Below are 13811 nucleotides of genomic sequence, written 5' to 3' on the forward strand. Positions count from 1 at the left end.
TATCCTGCTTGAACCTGCAATTAGTTGGAAAATATTCTCATTCCATCAGGTTTATCTACAGTATTTCAGAATGCATACCCTGCTTAGATTAGATACTATCTCTCATTTTTAAGCAATAGGTCACATATATGTGTTTCCAAAGAATTTAGGTTATGCTTTGTTTATTTTCCCCCATTTTCTTGTTTAGGCTTTCATTTTTCCTAAAATTTAGAATTCTATTTAGCAGTGAAAGAACGCAAATGACAGGAAAACAATAGCAGAAAGAAATTTCACAGTGATATAATGAATTTTTAATCTACTACAGATACATTCACTGTCAATTAATTTAAACGGGTTTAGAAAACATATTTAAACTGTCCTAAAAGGAAAATATATGCATAGTTTCTATATTTCAGCAGCTGCAGTGTGACAAAACACAAAGAATATAGCACTATAGTGATCATAAGCTTGCAACTACATGCAAATGCATTAAAAAGAAGACATATAAATCCCTATTCAAGAAAGTAATATCTAAATCGGCTTTCTATAGTTTGGTAGCATTTATATGTACTGGGACCACAATCCCCAGAATTCTTCAGTCATTCTGTTATTGGCCAAGTAGGGTAGATGAAGGCTATATTAAAATCTAGGTTCCAAACTAGATTTAATAGTTGCAATATTACAAAGGCGTTCCTAAAAATGTGAGAGGAGGGGAAAAAATAAGAACAAGAATTTTCTAGGCATGGGTATTAAGAGGACAGTACCATCCTTAGTAAACAGTCTGTGCAAATCCTTTCCCAGCTGAATGATTGAAAAAGCTCTTTCTGTAAAGTTTGGAACAGAATTTCACTGGGGGGGAGTCCCAAAACAGAGAGAAAATTGAGTTACCACAGTTGGACACAGATGTACTGGAAAATAGGGCTTTTAGGAAAAGAAGTACAGGGATTCAGCTTGCTTGTGGTTGTATGGTTCCTTTGGCCATTATACACTCTTTCACAGGCCAAGAGTTGCCCTGCCCTTTTGGTGACTCATCCCACTTTCCCTTTGGACCAAGACACGAGGCAGCCAATAGCTAGAGACACACTTCAGATTCAGCGACTCCTGCGTGAATGGGAAATCATTACCAAATATTGAGTCAAGGAAGGGGTGGCTAAAGTGTGCCAAATGGGAGTAGTCCAAATTAAGGCAACTGCCTCAAGCTTGTTTGCTTAAAGGATCTGTAATCTCCTGCCTCTCCTATTTTCTACAGAAAAGCAAATGCTTTTGTATGAAAGACAAGCACTTTCTCTGGTAACATTTTTTTTTGTGTTCATAAGATTGTTGATATGGAGGCCTTGCCTCACCACAATCCTCAAAGCTCCCTCCTTAGTTCCAATGTTGCTTAAACTTTAAAAAGAATACAGGTGGTCCTCAATTTACAACAGTTTGTTTAGTGACTGTTTGAAGTTACAACAACCCTGAAGAAAGTGACTTATGGCCATTTTTCACACTTACAACTGTTGCAGCACCCTGATGGTCATGTGATTAAAATTCAGATGCTTGGCAAATGGCATGTATTTATGACAGATGCAGTATCCCAGGGTCATGTGATTACCTTTTGCGACCTTCTGACAAGCAAAGTCAATGAGGAAGCCAGATTCAACCATGTTACTAACAACCATGTTACTAACTTAACAACTGCAGCAATTAACAACTGTGGCAAGAAAGGTCATAAAACAGGCAATATTCATTTAACAAATGTCTTGCTTAGTAAACATAAATTTTAGGGTCAAATTTTGGGACTATCTGTACAAGATCTGCTTACTGTTAGGGAATCTGCTTTTAACTTTCAAAGCAAACTGACAGCAAAAACATTCTAACATATAAGCTGCCTCTTTAAAAAAAATAGCTAGTTAGGTTGCTCTAAATTTTAAAACTGTATTGCTCTTTTTTATTTTTTTAGAAACAGCTGGAAATAGAATGATTCCATATGAGGCACTCAGCAATCCTATTATTTCAGTAATTCCTGTCCCCAAACCAAAATCCTTTTGTAACGTTTACTTATAATTAAGCCCCATCCACCAATGTCTCCTTCACTGTTAATTAAATTTTTCTCTGTGCATATTCAGCCTATTGCATTTCTTCATATTCAGCACCACTGAAGGAATTACCTTTTAATTTTCTCAATTTATATTCCCTGAGAAAAGGGGAAAGGGTGTTTTTTTTCCCTAGTGAAAGAGCACTAAATATGCAAGAAAACAAGCTTGACTAAATAAGATGTAATTTTTTGCTAACCAGAGACTGGGGCAGAACAAATGACAAACAATGTCATGCTAGTAAGATACAAATAATCCTTTCTTCATTTTGTCCAAAGCATCAAAAGGATCCTAAGTATACCTGTGTTGCTAACCTTTTAACCCAGACATGTCAAACTCACAATGTCACGCAACGTATCGGGATGATTTTGCCTTTGCTGGCAATAGGGTGGGTGCAGCTTCTGCATGACGCATCCAGCCCATGGGCCAGCAGTTTGACACCCCTGTTCTAACCCATCCTGAGATTACTGTGGTCCACAGACCTACTACCAGTAGACATTTAGTTTTCTCAAAAGGTAATATGGCAAAATTTAGGCAGATGTAGGCACATTTACAAAATGCTAATTCCAATTTTGAAACGTGCATTTGAAAGGTGGGAACTTAGTGGGAAGAATAAGGAAAAGGCTGCTGAAGGCTCAAAAACAATTATGATTGATAAAAGAAGATATGGATGGAGACTAAGTCCTACAACAAAATTTCAATGTCACATTATTGACTTGTTTGATCAGGGATAAGTACTTTTATAAAATATGAGAATTTTTTGTGGACCTTCTTGATGAAACTGGACAAAACTGTCACTGATTTTTGAATTTGCAGATTGAAAATAGGGACATGAGAAGAAGTGATATATGTATCTTAATTTCAAATGTAGAGGAGAGATACCAAATTTGCTTGCATCCGCTATAGAGAAGATCAGAAGTTGCTTCTTTTAACATCTTTTTCTTTTTGTCTTTTTTCTTTTATTTCCTGCCTTTCTATCTTTACTTTTTATTTATTTTTTCTATTTCACCTTCTCTCTTTCAATTTTATTTAGTATTAGCTTTTATTACTGTTAAAAAATTTTCAATGAAAATCATTTTCAAAAGAAGGGTATACATAGACCAGTTAACAATGGCATCCTTCTAAGACAAGGGTGTCAAACTGCCGGCCCACGGGCCGGACACATCATGAAAAAACTGTGCCCACCCCACTGCCGGCAATAGGGAAAAAGCTCCGATATGTCGCGCAACGTCACATGATGTTGCGAGTTTGCATTGTCTGTTCTAAGAGAATGCTTGCAAAGCTTCAATTTCCCAAGTTTTACACCATGGGTGTCCAACCTTTCAGCTTGCTTGGGCTGCATTGAGTGAAGACGAAATTTTGGGTCTATGTTTGGTGGCCTCCAGAGAAACACCTGCAAGAACATTCAATTAGTTCACACTTATTTTAGTTATGGAAGCCGTGGAGTGGCCTAGGCTGGAATAATGCTGGATCTTTATCCTACCACCAGTAACATCACCCATTTCATTGGAATAAGATTCTGATTCTGCTACCCTCTATGAAGGACTTCTAACTCTCTCCAGCATTATCACAGCCCACAAATGCAGTGAGCCACCAACCTAAGCTTTGTTGCAGCGTTGGGATACAGAAAATACAGCAGTTTCCCCAGTGACAGAAGGAAACAGTAACTTTCTCACCAAATATCTATAAAGCTGCCTTCCCAAACCCTATTCCCTTCAGATATGATCGGTAAAGGAATGTTCAAAATTGCTGTCTCTTCAGTTAGAGGCTTTTTCATTGCTTTAGTCTCTATGGCCTTCCAGACTCATATTCTCAAACCTCCAGAGAGTCAAGGATTCCAAACCATCAATGCAATTCACCAGCTCTAATTATCTACCTTGGCAGCAGTACAATTTACTAATGCTAAGTCTTTTCAGTGAAATATTTCTCTTTGGCATTTGCCACAAACTGTAATGTTATTTAGTACACTAGAACAGTGGATCTGTTCTAGCCTACAATTCTATCAGGCTTAAAGACTCCAAAGACTTTTGTATTGTAATCCTTATTTTGTTCTTTTTTTTCTCTCTTTCTTTCAAATTATATATTGTTCTTGGATGGGGCTTCCTCCCACTATGTGTAGCAACTAGCACAAGGTGGTTCTGATTTTATTGGCAGTTTGTAAGTGAAAGTAACAAAAACAGTCCTCCTGTTTAAGCAAGCCCTGTGAGCTGTTGAGAGGGAAGGGAAGAGGATAAAAACACTTTGTGCAGCCTTGGCAGGAACTGTCGAAAAATAATGAAAACAATTTGGGAGGGAGGGCAATATGTGGCCAAATTTCCCATAAATCCCTGAGCAGATTTAGATTTGTTTATCCAGCCATGCCTGAATGTCTTTCCCTACTGATATTCTGTAGAAATATCCATTATAAAGTGAGAAAGAGACACTCCACCAAGAGGCTTGGGGGAAATGTTCCTTGAACAGATAAATTAAACTTCCCAGTATGCATTCAACATTTCATTTCCACCTTTAATCAAGCTCCCAATTTTAATATATTGCTAATTGGTTATCAGATTATCATCTCACACATACATAGCTTTGCAACCAAACCATTCTCTTTTAAGTTACCTGATTATTGCTACTAAGTCTATTTTTATTCTGCATTTTGTAAATTACTTGAGGATTGCACAGAAAGTACTGTAATCGGTGTAGCGCAGTGGCTGTAAGCAAACTCACACAACCATTCTATTATATTGTTTTGGCCCTAGCTTGAATGATTGGTCCACTGTCTGAAACAGGATAATAAAGTTGCATTGCAAAAGTGGAGGCCAAAGGAGAATGTGATATGAAGTTGGTAGCCTTCCTTTCTACAGCAGAACAAGCATGTGGATGATATTAAATCTACTATATCTCAAGAGCAGCATGTCTCTACACAAGCCTATTCTTCATCTTAGGGCTTATTCTACCCTATTCTAGAGAGCTGCTTCCATTTAACCGGAAGCAATTACAATACACCCTAACAATCTGAACAGAAGCTGTGGTTGTATACTTTAAGATAAGATGCAGAAAAATCAAAATTTAAAGGGTTGGTCCTATAAAGATGCCCTCAGTTTGAGATAGGACTGTCCCTATTGGAAGACGAATGACAATATTTGGTCTAGAATACACTGTAAATATGATGAACTATACTAAATCTTGGGTGTGTCCTGTTATGTCTATTTTCATTTATTGATCTACATGTATACTTTGTTTTTCAAGTCCAAAAGCATTTCCCAGGCAGCTAATATTAGGTATAAATGTCTCCCAAAGTTGTACTGAGCCAGAACATCATCAATTGTCTAATCTCCTGGGTTTGAACAAGTGTATTGTACCTAATTATTCCAACTTGCCAATAAGAACACCAAATGACCTAAGGGATTTACCTCAATAGAGTTTTGTAACATTAGTTCCAAGTTTGGATTATTGGCTGACACTCATTATCTTAACCAGACGAAATTGAAACCTAGGATTTGTTCTTGTCTTAAGCATCTGTGTTCTTTGAAGAGTGACAAGCCATGAATCTCTGTTCAGCTGGAACATTATTAATCATGGATATGTATTGCTAGATTAATTTTGCCATTGCCTCAGGCAATATGACCTACCCCACCTTGGCTGATTTTGGAAATCTAAGCAGGTAAGCATTTGGATGAGTGACTGCCAAGAAGTACCAGAGCTATATACTTGACTGAAAAGTTTAAAAAAAATCCCCGAAGATAGCAAAAGCAAACCACTACATCTGTTGTCACAAAGTCATCTTTCTTGCTCAAATCTAAGGCAGAAACTATTACTGTTTCTGTTTAAACAGACATTATAACCTGAAAGACATAATAGCTTGTTATATACAATTCTTTTCTGTAGGATAGATACCGGTACATTAATATCAATGAAGTTAGTCAGACATTATTGGTATCTGGACTAACACTTTGTCTGGATAGAAACAAAGAATCTAAAATGTTTATCAAAAGATTTCTTACCTCGAAACTTCTTAGGTGGATTTTCCAGATCACCAGCTGCTGGTTCTACCACACAGCGGTCATCCACCAGCCTGCAAAATAAACAAGAGGAAAAGAAGTTGTTTTATATGTCACCCAGAGTTGTGCTACATAAGATGGGCAGCCATATAAACATGATAAAGAAAAAAGAAAAAAAAGCAAATTTGTTTTGATTTAGATGGGTATTTGTAATTTTATTAACCATTCTGTTTTTATCATTCTCTCATCCACTTTATTTAACACTGTAGTGTCTAGTTAATGTTCTGCATTTGTTAAGGCTGAGAAAATAATGTAACTTGGCAATGTAAATTTTTAAAACTAGTCTCAGACTTTTGAATGTAGTAGACCATCGCCTTCTTAAGAGAATCATATTTTGGGATAATTATGTAGTCAGACATTTAGTAATAAGGTTCAACTCTGCAGAAATATCAACAAACACAAATGGAAAACTCTTGTGGTTTTCAACAGTAAACAGAAATGTCCTAACAGAAGTTTTTCTATTAAGAATCATTCAGGACAAATGTTTGTTTACACTAAACTGTAGTCAATATGATATTTTTCAAACTTTTGTCCCCACACTTTAAAAAAAATTCCTTCTTATAATACTTTATGAACAATGAATAGTTAATTGTTATTTAGCATGAGATTCTAAAATAGATAACTAATGCAAATATATTTTGTGCTGAAATTTAAAATGATTTTGGGGGTAATGTTAAGATTCTGAATAAGCTGACTTGTAATTTTAAACATCTGGAATTTAACCATTCCACACTCTTAAGTCACTTAAAAGGTTGCATATTGAGTACACCATCTTTCTGGCACTTTCAAAGGAAAGTCATTCTTACTGTTAACAAACATTTCTAAAACGTTCTAAGAATCAAAACTGTTTTGTTTATTTGTTTCATACTGTAAATTAATTAACAATTAATCACTGATGCCTACTGAATAAGGGCAGGTCCATAGTGGTGGGCTATGCAGGCTTTAAAGTTTCTCACTCCTGTCTATAGCTTGGTTCATACATTTCACAAACCACAACATGGCTTGTTCTGGGTTTAATATTTTATTTATTTATGTATTTATTGATCATATTTAAGAACCACCCATCTCCCTCCCAGAGGGACTCTGGAGATGTACAATCAAATATGCTATGCAAAGACACTCAAATATGTCTTACTATATAAAGCACACTTAAATTGTAACTTTGTATGCTTATGTGTACCTTAACTGTATTTTCTTATAACATTTTCTCTATTGTTTAGTAAAGTAAGAGAAAACAGCATGCTTATACATTCTCTCCTCCATTCTTAGGCAAGTATACCTTACTTCTAGGTTTTCTAGGATAACTTTATCTATGTGCTCTGATGGCACACCGAGCATCAGAGAAAAATAATACAGATACTAGATTAGGAACAAATCTATATATCTATTTGCCAGAATCTAATGGTTGGTCAGTTTGTTGGAAAGCTGGATATAGGCTATCTGGACTCAATAGTCAATGTTCAAACTGCCTTTTTTCCATCATTTAAAATATGTAATAATTAAAACACCAACACTGTACTTACTCTTTTCAGTTCTATATAAGACATGATTCAGCTAAAACTTTAGTCTGATCTTTCTTTCTCTTACTAAAAACCATAATATGAAAGCCCTGATTGATTGAAGTTATTATGGAGGTCAGGAAGTAACTGACACACAAAAGAAAGATTGTGACTTTAAATGTACAAGTAAAAGGTAAAGAACATGAATTAATAAAAAAATGTGGTGTATGTGTGTCTGTGAACTAAATAAAAAGGCAAGTGTTTTAAAAGGCTACAATGCCACTAGCTACCTTGTGGAAACCATTCTTACAGAGAAAAGAAAGCAAGTGAAAATCTCTCTCTGAAATTATCTCATATCGCGTGACATTTCCACACTTTGCTTTGCAAGAAGGATCCCAGAATTTTGAGGCCTCTTTTTTTAAAAAAAATGTTAGGGGTGTGTAGGTGTGTTTATTGAAAATTAATAATGTTGCTTGTAAGCTGCTTTGCTTAGATCTGTATCTTGAAAAGCAAGATGTAAAGGAGAATAATCAATCAATCAAATTAAGCCTGACAGATTCACATACCAAAAAACATCCGCTATACGTCATAATACGTCACATGATGTGATCAAGTTTGATACCCGTGCTCTATATGTTCTTTCTCCCCACTTCAAAGATTCCTCATAAAAGAACTCAAGAAGACTCTGGATGTAAATATTTTGAGTTGCTTCATACTCTGTCAGGGAGACACAGCCCACAACCCACAATAAATAAATAAATAAACTTATAAACTGACATAAATAAATCACTGGAGAAGAGCCTAATGCTGGGAAAGATCGAGGGCAATAGAAGAAGGGGACGACAGAGAATGAGGTGGCTGGATGGAGTCACTGAAGCAGTAGGCGTGAGCTTAAATGGACTCCAGAAGATGGTAGAAGACAGGAAGGCCTGGAGGAATGTTGTCCATAGGGTCGCGATGGGTCGGACACGACTTCGCAGCTAACAACAACAAATAAATCAACTTATACCTTAGCTCAGAATGTGAATCCAACCTATAATTTATCTAGGCAAATAGTCCCCAACCTATGGTTCATAAGCACCACTGATCCATGGGGCAGGGGAAGATAATGTAATAATAATTTAATCCTATATATGTTTTTAGTATCACAATCCAGGCTGCATTATTTGCAATGTAATTTGCTTTACAAGCATCCTTGTATCCTACCACATTCTTCCACTGAACTATGCCTGTAAATAAGCACATTAACTGATTTTAAAAGTTGCATTTTTAATATTGTTTCAAATATATCAAGCATAGCCTATGCTGAAAAGCATTTAGAAATAACTTGCTTCTATGGTATCTATGAGAGCTTTCAGTAAAAATGTACTTGCCTGCATAAACAAAACATTAGAAGTAGCTCATTTGGCCAGCACTTCCTAATGCATAATTATTATGTCCCATTAAAAAGTTATTTTCTGTATGTCAACAGAATCATTTTGCTGAATAATGATAGGATACTTTGGTAAGTGGCTTTCTCAAAGAGAAATTCTTTAATGTATGTCAAGCTGAAAGCTTCCAATTATAAGATGCCACAAATAACTGTGATCATCATTCAGAAAAGATCACTACAGGTAGCCTTTGGCTTACAACTGTTCATTTAATGACCATTCAAAGTTACAGCAACACTGGCAAAAGTGACTTATGACTGTTTTTCACACTTATGACCATTGCAGCATCACCATGGTCATATGATCAAAATACAGGCACTTCACAGCTTGGCATGTATTTATGACAGTTGCATGATGGTCATGTGATCATCATTTGTGACCTTCCCAGACGGTTTCCAACAAGCTAAGTCAATGGGAGGGAAGCTGGATTTGCTTAACAACCGTACAATTCACTTAACAACTGCAGTGATTTGCTTAACTATGGCAACAACAAAAAAAATCATAAATAAATAAATAAATAATGGTCGTAAAATGGAGGGCAGCTCACTTAACAACTACCTCACTTAGCAATACTGGATTCAATTGCGGTTGTAAGTTGAGGACTAGCTATACCATACCATAGGCATCAGTAATATATCTTCTTCCTTTCCTGCTTTGATATCGTAACTTTTGGGCTGCGGTTGTAATCGCTATCACGGATACAATAAATTTTAATCGTTCCACCTTGATTCCTGAGTAATCAATGACGCTGAGGCAGAAAGCATAATGACATGCCAGCTGTAAAATGTGGCCAAAAACTGTAAAACAAAATTTCCGCCTCTCCTATTGGATTTGTAAGGTGTTCCTTGTAGTAATCCAAAGTAGTTCCAACAATGTTAATTTTATTCCGTTCTAAGATTGTTCAATAAAAAAGTATCAATTTATTTTAAAATTCAATAATTTCCAGAATCCCAATAAAAACTGAAGGGTTTTAGGTGAGCTGTTGCAATACTGAATATTCTGTACAAGATACAACCCGTAGTAAATTATAGTCTGGGGAAAAGATTCCTGTTCTAGTCAGCCAAAACCACATCCAGGACACACTGTCATTCCTTGACCATGCTCAATCCTCCTTAGGTTCTTTCTTGTTATTGTTTCACATATCTGCCAATTTCCCATGAAGAATTTCTAACTTCCCCCAAATAAAGCAATATTTTAAAATTATTAAAATCTTTGAGAAATTCAAATGAGTACGGCATTATGAGATGCCTGGAATCAAATGAGAGAACCTGACTTTTCTTTTGCTTGTCTTATGCAATGACATCTGGAAAATTTCTAGTCCCCTGCATTATGACTACCTTTTTTAGTGGTAAATAAAAAAGAAATATCCATAAATAACCCACCGATTAGTCAATTGTCAATTGATAGTCATAATTTAAAGGAAATAAATTTTTTATTCTTTCTATCGAAGCCATCTCTTCTTAAATAGGTAGCATTCAGTATTGTGGTATTGTTTCTGGAAGATCCTTTACTACAAGTTTACTACAGTTTATGGCTATCAGTTAATAATAACCTGCTTTTTTAACCCTGACACACAAGACAAACAAAAGTTTCCAAATAATTATCCTCTTTCCTTATTTAGTTATCGCAGTTACATTACTCACCTTGGGTAACAGATTGAGCTGAAAGAATAACTGGCCCCAAATCATATAATGGCATCTGAGGGTCTGCCTGGTCCAAATCTAGCACCTCAACCTATACACTATATTGATTCCTCGATAGAAACGTATCATTGGTGGGTATAATTATGGTTCATCTATGCATATCAATGAAAAACTGATTACGTTAAAGAGGTAGGCTCTATGTGAATTAGCATGTACAATTTCACTTTAGTTTCCCCTAACAGCAAAAAGCATAATCCTCCCCGCAAATTGCCTCCATAGATGTGATACAGTATACTGGATAATTCTGTTTTAAAAAATGTAATAGTGACTTCATTTGGCCCATTATCAGAGCCCACTGCCAAGTATTGAGCAACAAATTGTTTTTGCATAGACAGTCAAGATCCCTTAGTAAATCAGGTTCCACCTGCTAGACCACTTTGTTCCATATGTCTTTGGCGCAATTCTTTTTTAGGTCAAAAAAAAAAAGAAGAGCTAACCTGGTATTTTCCAATATAATACCTAACCTGCGATGGACTATAAATTACCGGTACATTATGGTTAAAATAGGAGTGTAGGTTGGGGAACAGTGAAATGGCTATTATTGGCACTGATGAAGTCATAAAGATTTAAAAGAACTGCTGATTTTCATATGTTAGAAGAGTTTAGAGCAGCCTTAGTGGGAGGAGTCAAAATGGATATTGAAACTTGTTTCTTTGGTGACTATCAGAGACAGTCTTTATCCACACCCATGGTTGGATTGTTGAAAATTCCCAAACTGCTGGCAATGTTATCGGGTCAACATAGCTAGATGTATCTATTGTTCTCAATTTATAAATTCTTCCAGCTTGCACAAATGAAGGGGATCTTTTCCTTTGTCCTTTTCTTCCCATTTATCTAGCTTTCATCAAATGCATAAAACTTAATGCTTTGCTTGGAAAAAAAATTATTTTTTTTAATGTGAGATGCACATCTGGAGGAAGACTGCCAATTCATTCATCTCTTGACACCTCAGTATCAACTTGCTGAATGATCAACAGAAGAACGATGAAGCATTTGGTTATTAATTATCTTTTTTTAACCAAAAACAAACTGGTAAACTGTAGTCTTGGGTGGAAGAGAATGAGAGGACCTATTAATCTCAGGATAAAAATGTAAAACCAGTACTAGTCAATTGTGAAAACATTTAAGGGATACAAACACCAAACATGTGGAAAACATTTTTGTGGCAGTGTAGAAGGGTTATAAAGCAACCCATAAGGTACCAACATCAAAACCCAGTCGAATCAAAAGTCTCCAATATAAAAAAGTGGTATCTATTATATGAAAGACTACTTCTTAATCTTGGCTGAGTATGGCTTTCTGGTTATTAGAACCATCTGAAATTCTGAGAGAACATTGTAGGCACTCTTGAAAATGAAAATATTTCTACTAAAAGCAAATTTCATGATGTTATGTATGCTCTGATAGGCGCTCTAATATCTCAGGGCTTTTTTGGTTTTTTTTGCTGGACAAGAGACCACATTTCCAAATAAAAGTCTGGATAGTGGCTACCCACATTTTTATTTTTTTTAAGTTATCCTTGAGACGATCATGGAGACAAAAAGCAGTCTCAGAAATAAAGTTGATACTAGAGATTATTTTGCAACTTGTCAGTTTTTCTTTACTGTTCTTATTTTTTAAACCTTTTTTAAAAAAAAAACATTAAATGAAGCACAAAGCCTGGCTAACAGGAAAAAAGGTGTTCATAGGTATATAATTACAATATTGTCTACTCCAATTCTAGATCATGGAGTCCAACGTTTTGTCACTTGATGCCACTTGGGTTTCTTGGAATTACAAACTCTCATGACCCCTCAACCAGTTTGCCTAAGAAGAGCAGTTTGAAAGAGGCAGTTGCAAATATTTATAGTATTTCAGGCTCCCACCCCTGCTTTTAACATTACAATATATTGGTGGGGACTTGCAGGCAAGAATTAAATGCAGACTGTGTACGTATACATATACTGTATCATCATTTAAAATACACATGGACCCAACCATATTTAAACCAGTTCTTGGAACAATACAGTTATCAGCTCTTATCAAAGGAAAATATTGCTCACCTCTCTGATACACAAAGAGCCTAAATTTAATTTTCACGAGAGCTGATAACTTCCTGTGTCAAAGGAGTAAGGGAAATCACCTTCTTAAGAGATGGGAAATAGATGCAGACATTTAACAGCTTTGGCCACTTAAGTAGTTTGGAACAAACTCAAAAAATACACATTGTTTGCCTCAGCTCTAGAGAAATAAATACTGGCTAAGGATTCTCATTTTAACATTTTGGAGCTATTTCAGATTACAAAGATCATATAAAACCCTTTCTTATTCTCCATTAACTGCTGTTATAATCTGTAGGCCACTCCCTCTAATGTCTTGCCAGATGGAGCTTAGAATTGTTCTTTCTAATTCACTTGGAATGCCCCCTCCCATACACACAAACATCCAAGAACCCAGTATGACTGATGTAATAACAGTGAAAACAGAAATACATGGAAAGAGGATGAATAGTATCTGTAATTTCTGTGGTCTTAGACCACCACACATACATAAAAAGAGACATCAGTTGGCATGCAACTAATATTAGCAATAGCAATAGCAATGGCACTTAGATTTATATACCACTCTATAGTGCTTTACAGCACTTTCTGAGCAGTTTACAGTGTCAGCATATTGCCCGCAATAATCTGGGTCCTCATTTTACTGACTTCGGAAGGATGGGAGACTGAGTCAACCTTGAGTCTTTTGGCTTGAACTCCTGGCTGTGGTCAGAGTTAGCCTGCAACACTGCACTGCATCACTGTACCCACCATGGCTTGATTGAATAGCACTCATTTCTAGGATCTAGTAGTGCAACCTATGAAGCAGACAAATTTCAAAATAACAATCAAGTCATCAAAGTCAGAATGTGGCCCGGGCTTAGTACCAAATGTATAATATATTGTGTGTGGTGTCTTCATAGCATAAAGAGAAGAATATTTGACTTGCTTACCCCAGATTTATCAAAGCATGCTGCAGAAACTTAATTGCACAACTGCCTTCTAAATAATTATTTCATAATTCTTAATAAAGAAAAATGAGATGACCTTTCTTATGCAAC

The 13811-nt window shown here is 35.9% G+C and overlaps 1 protein-coding gene across 1 annotated transcript in view; it reads right to left on the reverse strand.

The window, feature by feature from the left end:
• ITPR3 (inositol 1,4,5-trisphosphate receptor type 3) overlaps positions 1–13811 on the reverse strand; it is a 116381-nt gene that overhangs the window by 82686 nt on the left and 19884 nt on the right. Inside the window, exon 2 of the mRNA XM_081324928.1 lies at positions 6044–6114. Coding sequence (XP_081181054.1) covers positions 6044–6114 — 71 coding nt within the window. The remainder of the gene's footprint in view (positions 1–6043; positions 6115–13811) is intronic.

Source organism: Vipera berus (genome assembly GCF_964194415.1).
Source record: "Vipera berus genome assembly, chromosome: 3".
NCBI classification, from domain to species: Eukaryota; Metazoa; Chordata; class Lepidosauria; order Squamata; family Viperidae; genus Vipera; species Vipera berus.